The following is a 22,500-nucleotide window of genomic DNA, read 5'->3' as shown; positions in this document are numbered from 1 at the left end:
CAAAGTTAACGAAATTAGCATAGAATAATTGTCTTATATTTTTTTTCTAATTAAGATCTAAATGTTAATATATGAATGCGAAAGGGATAGTTGAATAACTGTAAAACTACTTTTGTGCCACCCTGTATATATAAATATATATATATATATATATATATATATATATAGTTCGAATTTACAAAAAAAGAAAAAAGAAAAAAGAAAAAACGGAGACGGGTTTGTAAACAACAAACAGATGTAACAGTTTAACGCTCGGGAAGTGAGATAGTCTTTAACGTTTCGAGCGTACGCTCTTCAGCAGAAAGGAACACAGAAGTAAACAGAGAGAAAATAAGAAATGGTTTATATATATATATATATATATATATCATGTATATGTGTGTATGTATTTATGTATATGGCTGAATAGATCTATATATGTGTGTATATGAGTGTGTGTATGTGTGTTTGTGTGTGTGTGTAGTATTTACTGTAAGTGATAAACTATGCAATGTGTATTTCTTATGACTCGTTATTATCAAATAATCTTCTCTTTCATTGAAGGACGAAAGAAAATAACATCAACACTCCAGTTGTGGCCCTTTACCTTCACATAGAAAAAGAAAAAATTACCGAAAATCTCACATCACCTGTGATAATAAGTCTGCCGTATTTAGACGTAAGTCATCCAGAATTCTTTTTCCTTTCACTAAAAATATCATTCGCACACATACGCATGCACACATCGTAGAAGTTTATATATATATATATATATATATATATATATATATATATATATATATATATATATATATATATATATATATATATATATGTATATTCATTTTCATTTTCATTCTATCTAGTTTCAGCTCATGAGCTGTGGCCATGCTGGGGCACAGCCGTTTGGTGTTGCTACACAATTTTACTTCACGAATTTTACTTCAGGAATTGACATTTGGTGCAGCTGCTCTCATCTGCACCTCGTGCCGTGAAGTCGGTTTATCTGGGACACTTGACAAGAAGAGGTCCAGCCTCATCTTAAAGACACCTACATCCACCGCATGCAGGTCTCTCAGGTCCTTCGGGAGGATATTGAAGAGGTGTGGACCTCTGAAGCCCAGGCTATTGCAATATCTTGTCCTACATCTTGATGGCAAATTTGGAGTCCTTGGCACTATGCAATGGCGCCCAGTTCTTTTATTTGTGTAACTTTCGATGCCAAAGTTTGGGACAATTCCTTCGAGGATCTTCCTGATGTATATTATGGCATATATTTCTCGTCTACGCTCTAAGGAATAAAGTCTTATATATATATATATATATATATATATATATATATATATATATATATATATATATATATATATATATATATATATATGCACACAGAGAGGATGTACACGAAGTACGATCATTGTTAGCAATAGCAGCCGGTAATCTATCGGTGCTATGTAGAGCTTCATTGAATGTTTACTGGCAGAGATGTATGCGTGCGGGGAATATAGGAAAATTCTGTCTTAACTCTACGGAGACCGTTAGAGGAATGAAGTCATCAGACTTTTCGGACCACATGCGTGAGCGCGAATCCGATTGGTTCTCTTCAGTTGGATGTACCATTGACGACGAAAATTTAATATATTCACTACAACTCTGCATATTTACGCGTCTGAAATCCCCAGCTGAAATCAGAACAGAACCAAGATCAGTGAAAAGATACGCAAGAAATATAAATTTTATTACCCAGTAAGAATAAAGCACCATAAAACGTAGTATTTGCTTATCCTTCATTCCTCTAACGGTCTCCCTAGATGTAAGACAGAATTTTCTTATATTCACCACCCGCAAACATTTCTGCCAATAACGCCGATAGCTTACCGGCTTCTATGTCTAGCAATTTATAATTCTACCTTTTATGGTGCTACATTCTTGCAGGATAATATTTATATTTCTTGCATAAATGAATGTATATATATTTATGCATGTATGTATGTATTTATGTATGTATATATATATATATGTATATATATATATATATATATTTATATATATATTTAGTAAATAGAGTAAAATGCATATGTTAACTGAAGACTTTTATTTCCAACATATGTTTCGAAGATTACGAATTATACCTTCCATAGGAATAGGTGATGTTGATAAAAATGTAATCGCTTCACGGAAATGCATGGCAACCAGCTTAAACGTTAGACATTTTAACCGAATATGTATATATTTTAACCGAATATGAATATTTATATATATATATATATATATATATATATATATATACATATTCATACGTGTATGTGTGTGTGTTTATGCGTGCAGTCTAATGATAGGAACAAAAATAAAGATAATATATATATATATACATATATATATATATATATATATATATATATATATATATATATATATATATATATATATATATATATATATATATATATATATATATATATATATATGTATATATATATATATATATATATGTATGTATATACACTATATATATGTGTATATATATATATATGTACTATATATGTGTGTGTGTACGTGTGTGTGTGTGTGTGTGTGTGTATATACATATTCCTTTCGTCATTACATTGCGGCCATACTGGAGCATCGTCATTAGTCGAACGAATCGTGTCCAGTGCTTATTCTATCTGTCTCTCTCTTAAACTGCTATATTTGAATTAAAAAAGAAAAGCAAGATTTTGTTACGCGTAAATAATTGCCAATCGGTGGATGCCACCAGAACTGGGGCTAAAAATAATTCTTGTTACAAACGGTTTTTATCTTGGTAGTATTCCTAGAATTCTACATTTACGAATGACCGATAATTCTAAACAATACTAACTTCTTCCATTTGTGGTTAATCCAGGATTATCTGGAAAAAAAAGCCCCCCAAACAGTGGACTTATTTTTGCTGTATTGGTGTTTTTCAAAGAATCAGTTTTTTTTTTTTATGCTTTTGGCTTCGATAAAGCCATTAAAGGATTGAGTTCTTTAGCTTCAACTTAGCGTTCATCGATATTTTGTGCAAAAGATGAAAGTACAAACGGCTGTGTTACAGATATTCGATTTCTCAAGAATCGGACAAGAGAGAAGGAGAGAGAGAAAGAAAGAAAGATAGACAGAGAAAGATATAGAGACATAGAAAGAGAAAGAGAGATGGGATGCCAGTGAGATGGAGGAAGAGAGGGAGGTAAATATCAGTGATAAAGAGCATTAGCCAGATAGAGAGACAAACAGAGAGAGAGATAGAGAGAGAGACAGAGACAGAGACAGACAGACAGAGACAGACAGACAGAGACAGATAGAGAGGGAGGTAGAGACAGGGTGAGAGTGACAGAGAGAGAGAGAAAAAGAGAGACAAAGAGGGAGACAAAGATTCAGAGAGACAGAGAGACAGAGAGAGAGAAAGACAGAGGAAGAGTGGAAGATGGAGGAAGAAGAAAGAGGGAAATGAGATTAATGCTAAAACAGAGGAGGGGGTGGAGGTGAAAGAAATACATAGAACTAATTTCGTAAGAATCCCACTTCAGAACAACGTTGTATGGCTAATGGTATATTTAGAGCGGCACCTCTCATACACGGATGTGGGGGAACGACCATCGATCCATGGTTTGGCTTCAGAAATACAATATGTAATATAACCTGCCATGGAATGTTGCCATCTTGAAGGTGCCTACTGTTGCTGCTGCTGCTACTGCTGCTTCTGTTGCTACTACTGCTGCTGCTGCTGCTGCTGCTGCTAGACCAGTTGTTACTCAGACAGTTGTTATTAGCGTTCTCTTTGTGCTTGTTAGTTTTCTTTTGTGGCTGTTTTGTTGTTTTTGTGATTTTTGTATTTGTAAATTTATTTTGTGTCACCTTCGGTGAACGGCAGCGTCGCTGGTATCAGATTTTTCGCTGGACAATCACCGGTTGACAAGTATTTGGTATCATGGTTCCAAACCCCGGTACTCAACTAGTATTTATTTCATCGACCGCAAAAGGATGAAAGACAAAATCGAAATCGGCCGAATTTAAACTCAGAACATGAAGACGGATGAAATTACCCTGAGCATTTTGTCCGCCATGCTAACGATTCTGTCAGCTCACCGGCCTATTTGTATTTGTAATAATAAAAAAGACAAGGGAGTGACTGTAGCTCGGTGTAGAAAAAACATCGCTAGCAAATTTATTTTTATAAAAAATGTAAAAGGGTTTTTTATGGATAATCATATCCTCTGTAGTGAAAGACACATTCAGACACAAATGTACATACGATACACACACACACACGTGTGTGTGTGTGTGTGTGTGTGTGTGTGTGTAAGCTCAATGGCCCAGTGGTTAGGGCAGCCGACTAGCAGTTGTAGGATCGTGGTTTCGTTTCCCAGACCAGGCGTTGTCAGTGTTTAGTGAGCGAAAACACCTAAGAAGCTTCAGGAGACTCCGGCAGTGGTGAACCCTGCTGTACTCTTTCGCCACAACTTCCTCTCACTCTTTCTTCTTGTTTCTGTTGTGTCTGTATTTCAAAGGGTCAGCCTTGTCACACTCTGTGTCACACTGAATCTCCCCGAGAACTGCATTAAGGGTACGAGTGTCTGTGGAGTGCTCAGTCACTTGCACGTTAATTTCACGAGCAGACTGTTCTGTTGATCGGATCAACTGGAACCCTGGTTAACGTAACCGCTTCACCATCCTCTCACACCGTCTCCGATGAAGGGATATAATAAATATCCTAGAAACAGCTGTAAGACATTCGATTTATAAATGTTCTATATTATACACAGATTTGGTTTTTTTATCTCTTTACAAAAAGTATATTGTATATTCACACGCTGATATATGACCTACGTTAGACCCCTTATTCGCCTAACCACCGAATCTCGAGCTTAACCGTGGTCTATCCATAGCACTTACTTAGCATTACCTGAAACCTCTGGGTCTAATTGACACCATTGTCGCTCATAACCTGCATATATATATACCTATATACGTATATATATATATATATATATATATATATATATATATATATATATATATATATATATATATATATATATATATATATATATATATATATATATGCATACATGTACATATATGCATGTGTGTGTATTCTTTATTGATTATTTAAATTCTTCCTCCGAAGAGGGAGCTGGTTTTTAACAAAGATACAAAACTGACTGGACTGGAGCAACGTGAAATAAAGTGTCTTGCTGAAGGACAGAATGCGTGGCGGGGAATCGAACTCATGACCTTATGATCGAGAGACCCATCAAGCCGCGTGTCTTCACTTTGCTTCCGAAAAACTGTTCGCCATTACAATTTGCTCATTTAGCGTACCCCAGCTCTACCCGATCCTGTAATGACCATTACAGCGAAGGTAGTCTTCCCAGATCGTTGGCTCTCTACAAATCGCTTTACTGCTCATTACTAAACCAAAAATGTTGAAACCTTAATGACATTAATCTCTCAGTTCCCTAGAGGGCACAATGAAGGTTATGGACTCTGCCCGTTCCCACAGGCACATCAAATAATAATTAAAAAAACACCTTTATTGCTAATCGATCACGTTCATTAAGTTGGTTGGGAATGGCGTGTCATACAATATATATTTCTTTCTTTATTGCTCACAGTAGGCTAAACATAGAGGGGATAAACAAGGACAGACAAAGGAATTAAGTCGATTACACCGGCCCCAGTGCATAACTGGTATTCATTTAATCGACCCTGATAGTATGAAAGGCAATGTCGACCTCGGGGGAAGTTGAACTCAGAAAGTAACGGCAGACGAAATACCGCTAAGCATTTCGCCCGGCGTGCTAACGATTCTGCCAGCTCGTTGCCCTCGTGTCATACAATATAAAAGCATCGATGACTATCTTTGTTTGGTTTCAAGTTTTAGCACAAGGCCAGCAATTTCGAAGGAGGGAAAAATCGATTACATCGACTGCAGTACACAGCTGGATCTTATTGTAACGATCCCGAAAGGATGAAAGGTAAAGCCGATCTCGGCAGAATTTGAACTCAGAACATAAGGACGAACGAAATTCCGCTAAGCATTTTGTCCGACATGCAAATGTTTCTGTCACCTATATCGTTAATTAAATCTGACGCCTAATAATAAATTAACAGAACAGTAGCATTGCATCTGTTACCACTACAACTGGGATCAATAATCAATCAGTAATCGCTAGATTATCATAATATCGAATAATTGTATGCACTGGAGTGAAATAGGGGCGTGGCTGCACTCACTCATTATTTTTCACTTACAGTACATCAATATACAATATTTCTTTTATGGAGTTCCAACTCTGCCGAGGTCGACTGTGCCTTTCATCCTTTCGAGGTCGATAAATTAAGTACTAGTTGCGTACTTGGGTCGATCTAATCAACTCGCCTCCTCCCCACAAAATTTCGTGCCTTGTGCCTGGAGTAGAAAAGAATATTTCTTTTATGGAACCAAATGAAGAATTTTCTGCTTGCTCGTTCAATCTGCGAGAGTTGGCAGCCTCAGTTCTCTACCGACTTACCTATGACGGAGACATTGAATGTTGTAGTCCAAGATAATCGATGCCCGAAATAAATGTATATTAAATAATCAAAGTAGGGAGCGCTTTCGTTATAGGTCTGCTCAATCAGGTCCAACGAGGGACTAACCAACAACAACAATTACAGCAATAACGACAAGAAAAGCAAGAACAAGAACAACAGCAACAACAACAACAACAATAACTACTACCACAACAACAACAGCATCAACAGCTTAAATAACAGCTGCAACAACAACAACAACCACAAAAACAATAGCAACTGCAACGCTTCGAATTGCCGCCATGAAATATGCTCCGTTGTACAGTAAGCCAATTAAAAGTGGCTTTACAAGACTGCTTGACTTGCTAGTTATAGTAGCCAAATATTCCTTAGATATGAAAAGAAGAGTCTTAAAAATTAATGAACTCGTCGAATAATGTTGTTCTAGATATCTAGATCTCCCTAAAATATCTAGATATCCCTAAAATACGGCGCGACAATTACTGGAATATTTTCGATTCAGGGTTGCACTACTCTGGAGTGAAGCAGCAACGACCAACACAGTGACATTGTCTCATAGTTTATTGTCATTGCTATTTAGAATATAAAAACCTGTTCTCTACAAAAGCCACTTTACGATATTTTCCATTGGCAGCAGACAGAATCAAAATGGCGATAGACCGACGCAGTGGGGGAATTATCGAAATAATTGAAAATTATTCTAAAATATCCTCAGCTTAAATGGTCAGATCAAAATCTTCTCTCAAGAGATTTCATCAAACAAGAATTTCTATTTCGGCTAAAAGGCATTTAATTCATTCTTGTTATTTATTAGCGGCATTTTGTTATATTAATTATCTGCGACGACTACCGTACAGCAGCCCATAAGCAACCGGAAGCTAAAACATAATAATTCTATCTATCTATCTATCTATCTATCTATCTATCTATCTATCTATCTATTTATCTATCTATCTATCTATCTATCTATCTATCTATCTACACAAACACACAGTACGAATTAAAATCATCTTTAGTAGCGAAAACATTATCTGATGCGCTGCGGCATCGCACGTGTGGAAGAAAATTAAATTACGAATTAAAAGCCTTAATACCGTAAGCATTATCGGTCTGACATACATAGTGTATATATTTTCTTTATACACATACAAACATGTATCTATATCACTGTATCACCATATCGACAAGACTATCAGATGTTGTTATTCACCGCTAGTTACATTGAGCTTCAGGTTCTTTCTTCATTTCGCTTGTCTTGCCATCGTCGTGGAGGCCTTTCCAGTGGCGCCTTTTCCCCCGTTGTCTGGGATGCTACTCGGCAACTACACCTGTCCACCTGCCGTCTGTGAATCTCGCGACATGACCTGCTCAGCGGAACTTGTTTTCGGTGTTCAGCGATCACATCGTTCATTTCACTCTGATCTAAAATCGCCTCATTTCGTATATATTCGCGCAATGAAATTCTTAGCACAGATCTATCCATGGCCCGTTGCGCCGTAGATTACGTCTCGCTTGCATTTAAGAGCACAAGTAGTATAATGTTGTTGAAAAGGGTTGTGGCGGACACCTCCTGGTGAGAAGTGGGCTGGTCCACTACTAATAAATAGTGGACAGACACAGCAAGTAGTGTCAGTCGGCGATGTACGTCGTATGGGTCAATCACGCAGACGACGAAGTTATGTCCTCATAATGCGGGACATATCAGTGGCGAGGAGGGTTCCTCCCATTGTATAACGGTGTCGTTATAGCAGTGGTAACGAGGTTACGAACGCTTGTAGGAGGGTCGAAATCGAAGAACTACACACAGGAAAAAATATTAAAAATTCCGAAATAGGATTTGAACTAAGAGAACTGAACAATGAAAAATAATAACAAATACGTGTGAAGGATTTTAGTTAGGTCACTATGTGTTAGTAGCGCTACGGGTAAACAATGTAGACTGGTACTATGTGCGGCATTGTGAAGGAAAAAATAATTCTGTGTGGAAGAAAAAATTATAAATCTTTGTGTCGGAGGAAAAGAAATGAAAAAGGAAAAAAATAATGTGTGAAAAAAATCGCAAAGGGGGTGCTGCGGCGGACAACCCCAAATGAGAAGTGGGCTGGTCGGCTACTAATAAAAAGTGGACAGACGCAGCAAGTAGTGTCAGTCAGTGAGGTAATTTTACTCCTCTCCATACATTCTCTGCAACATTGCGTAGGCCTCTGAGCAGGTATTCACGAATCTTTCGGCAAAATATGATAGAGATGCTCTGCTCAACTTTCTGTCACGGTCAATGCGACCTTCACGCACTACACACTTTCCTTCCAAGCACTGCTGTAAACAGAGGAAGTGAGCTAGATCGTTAAAACTTAGTGCGCATACACTACAGAGTTCAGGGTCAATCTGTGCCAAGCAGCTTCACTCAGCGTGCTTTAGCTTCGTTACTATGGAAACAGCCCCGATACTTATTGATCAGACCACAAATATATATATATATATATATATATATATATATATATATATATATATATATATATATATATATATATATATATATATATATATATATATATATATATATATGTATATATATATATATATATATATATAGGAGAAAAAACAACAACAGACGAGGACAGGTGGTGTAAACAACAAACGGATGTATTAGTTTGACGCTCGGGAATACAGAAAGTCTTTAACGTTTCGAGCTACGCTCTTCAACAGAAAGAATACGGAGAAAACAAGGAGAAAAACACGGAGAAAAAATAATTGATATATATATATATATATATATATATATATATATATATATATATATATATATATATATATATATATATATATATATATATATACATATACGTATGTATATATATGTGTGTGTGTGTGTGTATGTGTGTGTGTGTGTGTGCAAGTCCATGTGCGTGTGTGTGTGTCTGTGCGCGCGCTCGGTTGGGAGTGTGTATCCTCCACCATAATTTTTCAACTATGTTGGCATGTTTCCGTCCCCAAAGATTAGCGGTTCGGCGAAAGCGGCTGATAGAATAACTACAAGGCTTTAAGAAAAAAGAACTGAGGTTAAAATTCCTCAAGCCGTTGTCCCAGCATGGCCAAAGTTCAATGACTGAAACGAGTAAAAGTTAAAAGATTAGTTCTATATAAGAGGTATAGGCGCATGCGTGGGTGTGTGGTAAGAAGCTTGCTTTCCAACCACATGGCTCCGGGTTCAGTCCCACTGCGTGGCACCTTGGGAAAGTGTTTTCTACTATAGCCTCGGGCCGACCAAAGTCTTGTGAGTGGATTTGGAAGACGGAAACTGAAAGAAGCCTGTCGTACGGCGGGCTGGCAGAAACCTTAGCACACCGGGCGAAATGCTTAGCGGTATTTCGTCTGCCGAGGTCTACTCTGCCTTTCATCCTTTCGGGCTCGATTAAATAAGTACCAGTTACGCACTGGGGATCGATGTAATCGAATTAATCCCTTTGTCTTCTGTCCCTGTTTGTCCTCTCTATGTCTAGGACCCTGTGGGCAATAAAGAATATATATATATATATATATATATATATATATATATATATATATATATATATATATATATATATATATATATATATATATTATATATATATATATTATTTTGCTTAAAAGAGTTCCAACACTGTCTGTTTTTTATGTTTTATTTATATTCCTGCAGAACTAATGTGGGGTATAGAATATGGAATATACAATATATAATATGATATACAATATACAATATAAAATAAAATAAAATAAAAATGGGTTGCGTGTCTGTGTTTGTTCCCCCACCACCATCGCTTGACAACCAATGTTCTTTTATGTTTACATCCTCGTAACTTAGCAGCTCAGTTAAAGAGACCAATAGAATAAGTACTAGGCTTACAAAGTATAAGTCCTGGGGTCGATTTGTTCGACTAAATGTGGTGCTCCATCATGGCCGCAGTCAGATGACTAAAACAAGTGAGAAAAACAAAAAAAAAGTATAATGCAATCGTTTTTGTAACCTTGATAAGACTTCCGGTTAAGCCGAGCCCTAAACCTCTTAAAATAACACATTTTTCTTTTCAGTGTTTGTCTCATATTTGCATTTACTTCTAATACAGTAATCCCTCGGCTACCGTGGGTGTTACGTTTTAAAACCACACGCGATAGGTGAAAATCCGCGAAGTAGAAACTGTACTGTATTTTTAAAATTATTTTTATAATTTGTATATATTTATTTCATTATAAATGCAAAACAACACGGAGGAAGCTTAAATAACAAACCGTGATAGGTGAACCGCGATAAGTGAATTGTGATAAGTGAACCGCGATAGGTGAACGGCGGTAGGTGAAACGAGATGTGGTGAGTGATTACTGTATATTTCTTTTTTTTTTTCATTTATTAAATTTAATTCTTTATTTCGTTTTGTTTTTAGACTTTTAATATATCCAACCCAGAGTGTGTCCGGTTGCGACCAAGTACAAACAAGTAAGATATATACAACAGCACCTTTTTTTCTAGTTCATGTTTTTTGGGTCGTTTACGTGGAGCTTTTACGTGAAAGTTGAAGCATTGAATGAAAAAAAAGCGGGGACCGTATTTCCAATGTGTTACTGTTTATTGATGTGTTTATGTATTAATTTTGTTGGAATGTCATGTTAGTGGAATCGTAAATACCATCTCAGTGGAGCTGGTGCCCTAATCTCGATTCCATTAACAGCTGTAACAATATCACGTAATTTATGTCATCATTAACCCCCAAAACCAGATGGTCCCATTCTCATCATGTACAAATCCCAGATTTCACGCCAATTTACAATCTAGTTTGATAATTCTTTTGTAGAGCATTTCTTCAAAGAATTAAGATGAAAAATAAAAATAAAAAAAGAATAGAAAAATGTGTATGCACTCAGAAACCAAAATAGATATTTTTTTTAATGAAACCTGCATAGATTATAGAAAAACAATCAGTAATATACTTGGGTTGAGTCAATTAATAATCCATTTTGCTCTTAAAAATTGCTGTGGTGTGTAGCAAAATTATTTCTAGTTTTTGGTTGTTCGCCATCTTAATTCATTTGCGCTGCATAAACCTCCGGGAAATACGTAAAAACAATAACATCAACGCCCCCTAACGCCCTCTCCAGGAATTATCGGACCTTCCTGCCCTTGTCAAAAACCTAACCAATCTCATGACTATCTTTATTAATGTTCTCCTTTATATAATCAGAAATATTGTGGCTTAATGTATATTTTATGTTTATTCAGATTGATTAGCTCCTATATTGCAATATTGGCTAGGCTATGCATTATACACATATGGATAAATATCTACATATATGAATGCACACACACACGCACGCACACACACATACACTCTCAGACACATATACACATTTGTGTACAGATATGTGTGTGTATTTATATATATATATATATATGTATGTGTGTATGTGTGAATGTGTATATATATGTATGTATATATATCTATATGTATATATATATATGTATATATATATATATATATATATATATATATATATATATATATATATATATATATATATATATATATATATCACGCTGAGTAAAAAGTTATCAACGTTTTGAAACATGAAATTCATCACAAGATATTTCAACAATGCGGAAAGTATGTACCATTACAATCAGCAGACTTTTGCCAACGACTTACAAATCTGTTTATTTTGGTAACATAAAAATCTGGAGTTCTGGAGTTGATGAACTCTTTCAACGCACTTTCAGCATCAGTTTGGCTTTTGAACTCCTTCTCTCGCAGGAAACCATCAAGGTGCTTCGAAAAGTAGTAGTCAGTAGGAGAAAGGTCTGGGGAATAAGCTGGGTGGGGAAGAACTTCGTAGCCAAGTTCCCTCAACTTCTGGAGCGTCATTAGCGAAACGTGTGGTCGCGCATTGTCCTGACCTCTTCTGTTGACCAGTTTGAGACGGAAGAGTAGCAGTTTTTCGTTCATTTTGACAATTTCATAGCAACATATTATACTGCAGTAATGGTTTTTCCGGATTTTAAGAAGTCATAGTGGATGAGTCCAATAGTACACCATCAAAGTGTTACCATAACCTTCTTTTTGAAGAGCTTGGGTTTAGGGAAGGTTCTCGATGCTTCATTTTGGTCCAACCACTGCGAAGAACATTTTTTATTACTGTACAGAATCCACTTTTCACAGCAAGATACAACAATGGAGAAATGGATTGGTCTGGTTACGGAGAAGAAGCGAAGAGCAAATTTCATATCTGCCCATTTTCTGATTTTTATTCAAATCGTATGGTACCCATTTGTCGAGCTTCTTTGATTTTCCAATCGCATACAAATGGTTGCAGGCAGTTTTCTGACTAACTTGAAGTTCTTTTGCCAGTTCCCCGAGTGGTTTTATGTGGGTCTTTCTCAATGACGTCTTTAATTGACCGTCATCGATGACAGATGGGCGTCCACTACGCTCATGATCTTCATTGTTCAGGTCTCCGTTACGAAATCGTTTAAACCATTTTCGAGTTGACCACTCACTGGTCAATTCCTCACCAAACGTTATTTTACTGCTGCATTTGGGCAAATCGATGGCTATATAAACAGACAATTGCAAAAATGTTTTAAAAAAATTAAAAACTGCAAAAATCCAGTACGAATTGTCCATGGTTCAAAACGTTGCTTACTTTTTACTCAGCCTAATATATATGTGTGTGTACATCTGTGTGTGTGTACATCTGTGTGTGTGTGCCTATGTGTTTTTGTGTGTATGTGTGTACATATATACATTTACCTAAACGCCGTTTACTGTCCATATGCCTAAATTATTATTGTTTTACGTTTAGTTACTTGCCCTCCTACCACAACTCCCTATTTCTGTCCCTTTGTCTCTAATTCTCCCCCTCCTCACTATTTCTCTCTCACATTCTCTCTTAGACTCTACTTCTCACTTTTTGTTTCCTTTCGTGTTAGATGATTCGATTTCACCACTTTAATAATAATAATAATAATAATAATAATAATAATAATGATGATAATGATAATGATAATAATAATAATAATGATAATGATAATGATAATGATAATAATAATAATAATAATAATAATAATAATAATAATAATAATAATAATAATAATAATAATAATAATAAATATGTAGTTGTCAGAGATCATGAAGAAAAAATTGCTTTTGAATTGATGTATCAATACCAACAGATGTCAACGTTTCTCTAAAAGAAATGGAGAAACTTCCAAAAACAAAGACCTGGACATAGAGGTAACTCGAATGTGGAGCCTAAAAACAGAAACAATTCGTATCATAATAGGCACATTAGGTATGATAAAAAAAAATATTCAGACAAATACACAAAAAAACAAAAACAGGACTAACAAGAATATATAAGATACATAAAATAGTACTACTAGGCACTGCTCACATCCTACGTAAAACACTTTCAATACAGTAAAAATAAGAGCATCACAACAAACCACAGCATATACCGAAGGCACACAGAGCTGCGCTCGGTAGTGCAGTGAAAGCATGTGATAAAAGTAAGACTATTGAATAATAATAATAATAATAATAATAATAATAATAATAATAATAATAATAATAATAATAATAATAATAATAATAATATTATGACTGAAAAATGGCATGGAAAACCTCTCAATGGCAAATACCCAAAGAGAGCGAATAATGCAGATATTGACAAAGCCCTTACCCACCAATGGTTAATGGCCTCTGGATTGAAATCAGAAACAGAGGGGTTTATCATAGCAGCCCAAGATCAATGCCTACCTACAAAGAACTACCAGGCCAACATTTTAAAGAACGGCAGCTCCCCATTATGTCGTATATGCCAACAACAAAATGAGACCATCGATCATGTTGTCTCCATGTGCAGTCTGCTTGCGCCTACAGAGTATCTCAACAGGCATGATAGAGCTGCACAATATATTCACTGGGTAATATGCAAAAACCTGGACTTGCCCCATGATAAAAACTGGTGGGAACACAAACCACCCCCAGTACTTGAAAATGATCACATTGCACTCCTCTGGAACTTCACCATTCAAACTGACAGAAAGATAGACGCAAATAGGCCAGACATCATACTGAAAGACTTCAGACAAAAATCATGCCTCCTCATTGATATGACTGTCCCAATTGATATAAACGTATCTGTCAAGACCTACCAAAAACTGAGCAAATATAAAGATCTTGAAATAGAAATTAGCAAAATGTGGAATCTGAAGACGAAAACAATACCTATTGTCATAGGTGCCCTGGGAATGACAGCGAAACGGGCTGATTACTACCTAGCTCAGATACCAGGAAACCCCAAAATGGCTGAAGTCCAAAAGATAGTGCTCATGGGAACTGCCCATATCCTACGTAAAATACTGTCTATGTGATCTCAAATTTTAAAGCAAACATAATTTTCTTATGGTTTCTTAAACATTCACTTGAACAAAACTGTACAAATCCAAATATATGGTACCCTAGGCATAACACCTACATGAACTTCTAACTTGTTGTCTCTTGAGGTCTCTGGGTGAGACTTGGATCCAACTTGTACAAATGCAAAACAAAAGTCAAACATAAAATAATAATAATAATATGCGGCAGCCACTGCAGCCACAAAAGAAGCAGGATACTCACTCAAACCCATCCGAACAGGAGTTCTACCACCCAAACAGACCTTGTGGATAAATAACATCCAGAACAAAATTAAAAAAAAGAGAAAAGATTTATCGATTCTCAACGAACTTAGTAAACAATCAACACTACTAAGTAACAAGAAGAAAACAAAAATACTGTACAAATACAGCATTACAGAAAAAGACTTACCTGAGGCAAAAGAAAAACTAAAGCAAGACATCCTTGCCAAAGCACAGAGGATCCGCCGGTATGAGAAACGCCAACGTTTCTTTGAACAAAACAAACAGTTCAAATCCAACCCCAAAAAACTCTACCAAGAACTGGGTAAAAATAAAATAGACATTACTTCAGCACCAACAGCAGAAGAATTAGAGAAATTCTGGAAACAAATATGGTCGGTGAAGCAACAACCCCAAAAAAGGACCATTAAAACAACGAACTTAGCACCTGAACAACTCTGGGCCCCTATAACAACTGAAGAGGTCACCCAGACACTGCAAAGACTAAGCAACTGGAAAGCACCTGGACACGACAAGATCCCCAATTTCTGGTTAAAAAACCTGCCAGCAATGCATAAAAAGCTGGCAGAAAACTTTAACAACATAATAGCAGATCCAGAAACAATGCCTGAATGGCTCACAAAAGGGAAAACCATCTTAATCCCCAAATCCACGGAAACGGAGAAACCACAAAACTATAGACCTATAACCTGTCTCCCTACGATCTACAAAGCCTTTACTGCAATAATATCGCAGAGAGTGAGTAAACACCTGGAAAATAACAACCTGTTTCCAGAAGAGCAGAAGGGATGCTGCAAGGGCTCATACGGCTGTAAAGATCAATTATTGATCAATAAAGCCATAACTGAAGACAGCCGCAGAAAGAAGAAAGGCCTCAGTATGGCCTGGGTGGACTACCAAAAGGCTTTCGACAGTGTTCCCCACACGTGGATTCTGGAAACACTAGCCATAAACAAGGTGGCACCAATTATCATAAAATACATAGAGCACGCAATGAACAAATGGCAGACAGTGCTACAGCTCCAAACAAAAGAGGGACTTGTGAAAACGAAAGCCATCCCCATTAGAAGAGGAATATTCCAGGGAGACACGCTCTCTCCACTCCTGTTCTGCCTGGAACTCACACCTTTAACAGAATTGCTAAATAGAACTGGATGCGGTTACAAATGCTATGGAAAAACAGTCAGCCACCTTCTATATATGGATGACCTAAAATTATATGCAAAAAACGACAAAGAGCTAGAAACACTACTACAGACAGTACACGGCTTTACCAAGGAAATAGAAATGAAATTCGGATTAGAAAAATGTGCCAAAGCAACCCTGAAAAGAGGAAAATTAGTTAAAAGTAGCAATATAACACTAGATAAAGCCAATGAAATAAGAGAACTAGACGAAAGCCAACCATATAAGTATTTAGGAGTCAATGAACTAGATAGGATACAACATACACAAATGAAAGAAAAAATAAAGAAAGAGTACTACAGACGAGTTAGATCAATACTAAAAACAGAGCTCAATGCTAAAAACAAGATAATGGGTATCAACACTTTAGCTGTCCCAGTTATAAGCTACAGCTACAACATCCTTAACTGGACACTAAACGAACTATGTAAAATAGACAGGAAAACAAGAAAAATAATGACAGGATATAGGATGCACCACCCAAAATCTGACATAGAAAGGCTATATATACAACGCACAGAAGGTGGAAGGGGTCTTATACAGCTAGAAAACTATTATAAAATAACCACCATAGGACTGCAAAAATACCTACTCCAGAAGCAAGAGAAACTAATACAAATAGCCACAAAACACGAGCAAAACAAAAAACTGTTTTCAGTATTTAAGGAAGCTGACAAATACAAACAAGAAATCAATCTACCTAACAAATACGAAGAAGAAGAAGAAGAAACAACAAAAGCTATAAAACAAATGAAATCCAAACTAAAACTAGAACAGCAACGGACCATGATAAAACGATGGCAAGAAAAGCCCCTACATGGTAAATACTGGGCTAAACTAAATGCGAAAGAAATAGACAGAGAAAAATCCCAGCAATGGCTGAGAAGCTCAGGACTCAAAGCAGAGACTGAAGGATTTTTAATTGCTGCACAAGACCAAAGCCTCCCCACCAGAAATTACCAAAAACACATAATGAAAAGAAATATAACAAGTAACTGTAGAATATGTGGAGACCGACAAGAAACAATAAATCATATTATCTCTGGCTGCCCAGTCCTGGCTAAGAAGGAATATATTCACAGACACGACAGAGCTGGGACCTATATACACTGGAAGCTATGCCAACATTATGGAATAGCAACAGAAAAAAGATGGTATAAACACACGCCAGAAAAGGTCACAGAAAACGAGAAAGCAACCATACTCTGGGATATGCCAATACACACAGATAGAGAAATTAAGGCAAATAGACCAGATATAGTTGTCAAAGATCATGAAGGAAAAAAATGCCTTCTAATTGATGTTTCAATACCAGCAGATGACAACGTTTCTCTAAAAGAAATGGAAAAACTTTCAAAATACAAAGACCTGGAAATAGAGATAACTCGAATGTGGAATCTAAAAACAGAAACAATTCCTATCATAGTAGGTGCCTTAGGTATAATAAAAAAATATTCAGACAAATACATAACAAAAACACCAGGACTTACAAATATATATAACATACAGAAAATTGCACTACTGGGCACTGCACACATTCTACGCAAAACACTTTCAATACAGTAAACATAAGAGCACCACAGCAAACCACAGCACATACCCAAGGCGCACAGAGCTGCGCTCGGTAGTGAAGTGAAAGCACGTTATAAAAATAAAACTACTGAATAATAATAATAATAATAATAATAATAATAATACTGGTAAATACTGGGCTAAACTAAATGCAAAAAAAATGGACAGAGAAAAATCCCAGCAATGGTTGAGAAGCTCAGGACTCAAAGCAGAGACTGAAGGATTTTTAATTGCTGCACAAGACCAAAGCCTCCCCACCAGAAATTACCAAAAACACATAATGAAAAGAAACATAACAAGTAACTGTAGAATATGTGGAGATGGACAAGAAACAATAAATCATATTATCTCTGGCTGCCCAGTCCTGGCTAAGAAGGAAAATATTCACAGACTCGACAGAGCTGGGACCTATATACACTGGAAGCTATGCCAACACTATGGAATAACAACAGAAAAAAGATGGTATAAACACACACCAGAAAAGGTCACAGAAAACGAGAAAGCAATCATATACTGGGATATGCCAATACACACATATAGAGAAATTAAGGCAAATATACCAGATATAGTTGTCAAAGATCATGAAGAAAAAAAATGCTTTCTAATTGATGTATCAATACCAGCAGATGACAACGTTTCTCTAAAAGAAATGGAAAAACTTTCAAAATACAAAGACCTGGAAATAGAGATAACTCGAATATGGAATCTAAAAACAGAAACAATCCCTATCATAGTAGGTGCCTTAGGTATAATAAAAAAATATTCAGACAAATACATAACAAAAACACCAGGACTTACAAATATATATAACATACAGAAAATTGCACTACTGGGTACTGCACACATTCTACGGGAAACACTTTCAATACAGTAAGCATAAGAACATCACAGTAAACCACAGCACATACCCAAGGCGCACGGAGCTGCGCTCGGTAGTGAAGTGAAAGCACGTTATAAAAATAAAACTACTGAACAATAATAATAATAATAATAATAATAATAATAATAATAATAATAATAATAATAATAATAATAATAATAACATAGGTACAAAGTCTGAAATTCTATCGATCCCATAAGGATGAAAGGCAAAGTTACCTCAGCAGAATTTGAATTCAAAATGTGAAGACGGACGACATACCGCGAAGCATTTTGTCTGGGTGGTAAAGATTCTATTAATAGTCCTTCCTGCTATAGGCATAGGGCCGGAAATTCTGAGGGAAGTGTATAATCGATTACATTGACCCCAATGCAAAAACGGTACGTATTTTATCGACTCCAAATGGATGAGAGTCGACTTGGCAGAATCTGAACTCAAAGCATAAAGAGCCGGAAGATAGGGCAGTAAACGTTTTGTCCAGCGCGTTATAGGGTTTCTGCTTGCTTAGCTGTCACCACTGGCTTACTGGCGTTGCCCTTCCCCTCTGCGGAAATAGTGGCTGGATGTGCACTAGTGTGCACTGATGCGGCAAGTATAGCGTGCCAGATATACCTGAACGCTCAGTAACGTTATACTTAAATGCTAGTGAGGAATAAATATCTTTGTATCAAGGCGCATGGCTCAGTGGTTAGAGCATTGGGCTCACAGTCATGAGGTAGTGAGTCCGATTCCCCGACCGGGTTATGTGTTGTGTTCTTGAGCATGACACTTTATTTCACATTGTTTCAGGTCACTCAGCTGTAGAAATGAGTTGCGACATCACTGGTGCCAAGCTGTATCGGCCCCTTTGCATTTATTTTGGATAAGATCTGTGGCATGGAGAGCGGAGACCGGTATGCAGGGGCGACTGCTGGTCTTCCATAAAAGAACCTTGCCCGGAGTTGTGTCTAGACGGGGAATCTTTCTAGCTGCAGTCCCGTGGTCATTCGTGACAGAAGGTGGGACGGTGGGGTCTTTACCCTTTTAACCTTTGTGTATAGCTATCAATTTGTAACTCTAAACGTTAACACAAGATAGACGCAGGCGTATCTGTACGGTAAGAAGCTTACTCTTCAACCACGTGGTTCTGGGTTCAGTCCCACTTGGTGGCAACTCTGGCAAGTGGCTTCTAGTATAGCCTCGGGCAGACCAAAACCTTGTAAGTGGATTTGGTAGAGGATGTTGGTATGTTTACATCCCCGTAACTTAGCAGTTCGGCAATACAACCGATAGAATAAGTGCCAAACTTTAAAATTTTCAAGTACTGAAGTCGATCTGATTGACTAAAAATTCCTCAAGGGGTCACCCAAAAGGAGTGCAGTCTAATGACCGAAACAATTAAAAGATAATATACAGGGTGTCCACAAGATCTGGATACATGGAGTACATAAAATCATAACATAATTAAATAATAATTTCTTAAAGTATGTGTTAATCCCCATGTACCCAGACTTTATGGACACCCTGTATATCACGCAAATGTTTGGATATTTTAATTGCGGAGAACAAAAAACAAACAGAAGTATGGTTTTGAGCTGTTTGTGTGAATGGAAGTTGGCCATAATTTCGCCAACCTTCAATTGGCGATATTAACCGTTGTTGTATTTGTGAACTATTACAGTACACTAACATTTTACAGAAACTATACCATCTTGATAAAATAAGAACTAAAATGTCAATGATCTGAACTGGAATAATCTTTTGTAAAGATCAGATTTACCAGCAAATACAAATAACTCAGCATTAGCAGTGATGTATCTACTAGAGTGACAGACATGCAAACATGTGCTGCTAGATCTAAAACATAGTCTTGGATGCTTCGCTCTATTGTTGTAGTTGGCACTCCGTCGCTTACGACGTCGAGGGTTCCAGTTGATCCAATCAACGGAACAGCCTGCTCGTGAAATTAACGTGCAAGTGGCTGAGCATTCCACAGACACGTGTACCCTTAACGTAGTTCTCGGGGATATTCAGCATGGCACAGTGTGACAAGGCTGACCCTTTGAATTACAGGCACAACAGAAACAGGAAGTAAGAGTGAGAGAAAGTTGTGGTGAAAGAGTACAGCAGGGTTCGCCACCATCCCCTGCCAGAGCCTTGTGGAGCTTTAGGTGTTTTCGCTCAATAAGCACTCACAACGCCCGGTCTGGGAATCGAAACTGCGATCCTATCACCGCGAGTCCGCTGCCCTAACCACTGGGCCATTGCGCCTCCACGCTTCGCTCTATACATAACAGTTATAGCTTTTATCTTAAGTAAAAGGTATGGCTGTTTGAAATCGACAGTATGGCTGTGTAGTTAGGAAACTCTCTGGCCATATGATTTCACATTCAATCGCTATGCGCTGCACTTTGGACAAGTGTTTTCTACTATAAACCCCGAGTCGATTAATACCTTGTGAGTGAATTTGATAGATGGAAACTGCGTAGAAGCCCATCGCATATATCTAAATATATGTGTGTATCTTCCTATGTTTGTCCCACCCCACCGCTTGGCAACCAGGATTGGGTTGTCTACGTCCCCGTAACCTAGCTGTTCGGAAAAAGGTTCTGATAGAATAAGAACTAGACTTAAATATCAATACCGGGTGCAATTTATTCGACTAAAACCTGTCAACGCTGTACCCCAGTATGGCCGCAGTCCAATGCATGAAGCATGTAGAAGAGGAAAGATCAAAGATTCAAATACATTGCGAACAGATGAAACATTTTCTCTGTCTTATTTATTAATCGCTGTTTCAAGTATCCTTTCGAAAACCAATATATATTTCCGCATACTTTTAGCTAAATATAGCTGAATGCCTAGAGGAAAAATCCATAGCATTAGATGTTATAGCGGCAGTAGTAGTAGTGATAGTAGCAATGATAATAATAATGATAATAATAATAATAATAATAATAATAATAATAATAATAATAATAATAATAATAAAAGAAATGGAAAAACTTTCAAAATACAAAGACCTGGAAATAGAGATAACTCGAATGTGGAATCTAAAAACAGAAACAATTCCTATCATAGTAGGTGCCTTAGGTATAATAAAAAAAATATTCAGACAAATACATAACAAAAATAGCAGGACTTACAAATATATATAACATACAGAAAATTGCACTACTGGGTACTGCACACATCCTACGCAAAGCACTTTCAATACAGTAAACATAAGAGCACCACAGCAAACCACAGCACATACCCAAGGCGCACAGAGCTGCGCTCGGTAGTGAAGTGAAAGCACGTTATAAAAATAAAACTACTGAACAATAATAATAATAATAATAATAATAATAATAATAATAATAATAATAATAATAATAATAATAATAATAATAATCCATTCTACTAGCGTCACAAGGTCTGAAATATTAAGTGAAGGAGGGGTAGTCGATTACATCGACCCAAGTGCCTGACTGGTACTTCTTCTATCGACTCAGAAAGACTGACAGGCAAAGTCACATCTCAGCGGAATTTGAACTCTGAATCTTAAGCGTGCTAACGGTTTTGCCAGCTCACCGCCTTTAATAATAATAATAATAATAATAATAATAATAATAATAATAATAATAATAATAATAATAATCCACATCACTGTGCATGAGTAGTTTTATTGCAATGGTTT

The 22,500-nt window shown here is 36.7% G+C and overlaps 1 protein-coding gene across 3 annotated transcripts in view; it reads left to right on the top strand.

Moving 5' to 3' along the window:
* The window catches only part of LOC106870405 (cadherin EGF LAG seven-pass G-type receptor 1), a 538,322-nt gene that overhangs the window by 373,367 nt on the left and 142,455 nt on the right, over positions 1 to 22,500 (top strand). For all 3 annotated transcript variants that reach the window (XM_052966877.2, XM_052966875.2, XM_089350213.1), the window contains exons 16-17: positions 544 to 658; positions 10,956 to 11,008. In XM_052966877.2, coding sequence (XP_052822837.1) covers positions 544 to 658; positions 10,956 to 11,008 — 168 coding nt within the window. The remainder of the gene's footprint in view (positions 1 to 543; positions 659 to 10,955; positions 11,009 to 22,500) is intronic.

This window comes from Octopus bimaculoides, chromosome 4 (genome assembly GCF_046866305.1).
Source record: "Octopus bimaculoides isolate indiv1 chromosome 4, ASM4686630v1, whole genome shotgun sequence".
Lineage (NCBI taxonomy): Eukaryota > Metazoa > Mollusca > Cephalopoda > Octopoda > Octopodidae > Octopus > Octopus bimaculoides.
This window is presented reverse-complemented; position numbering and strand designations above follow the sequence as displayed.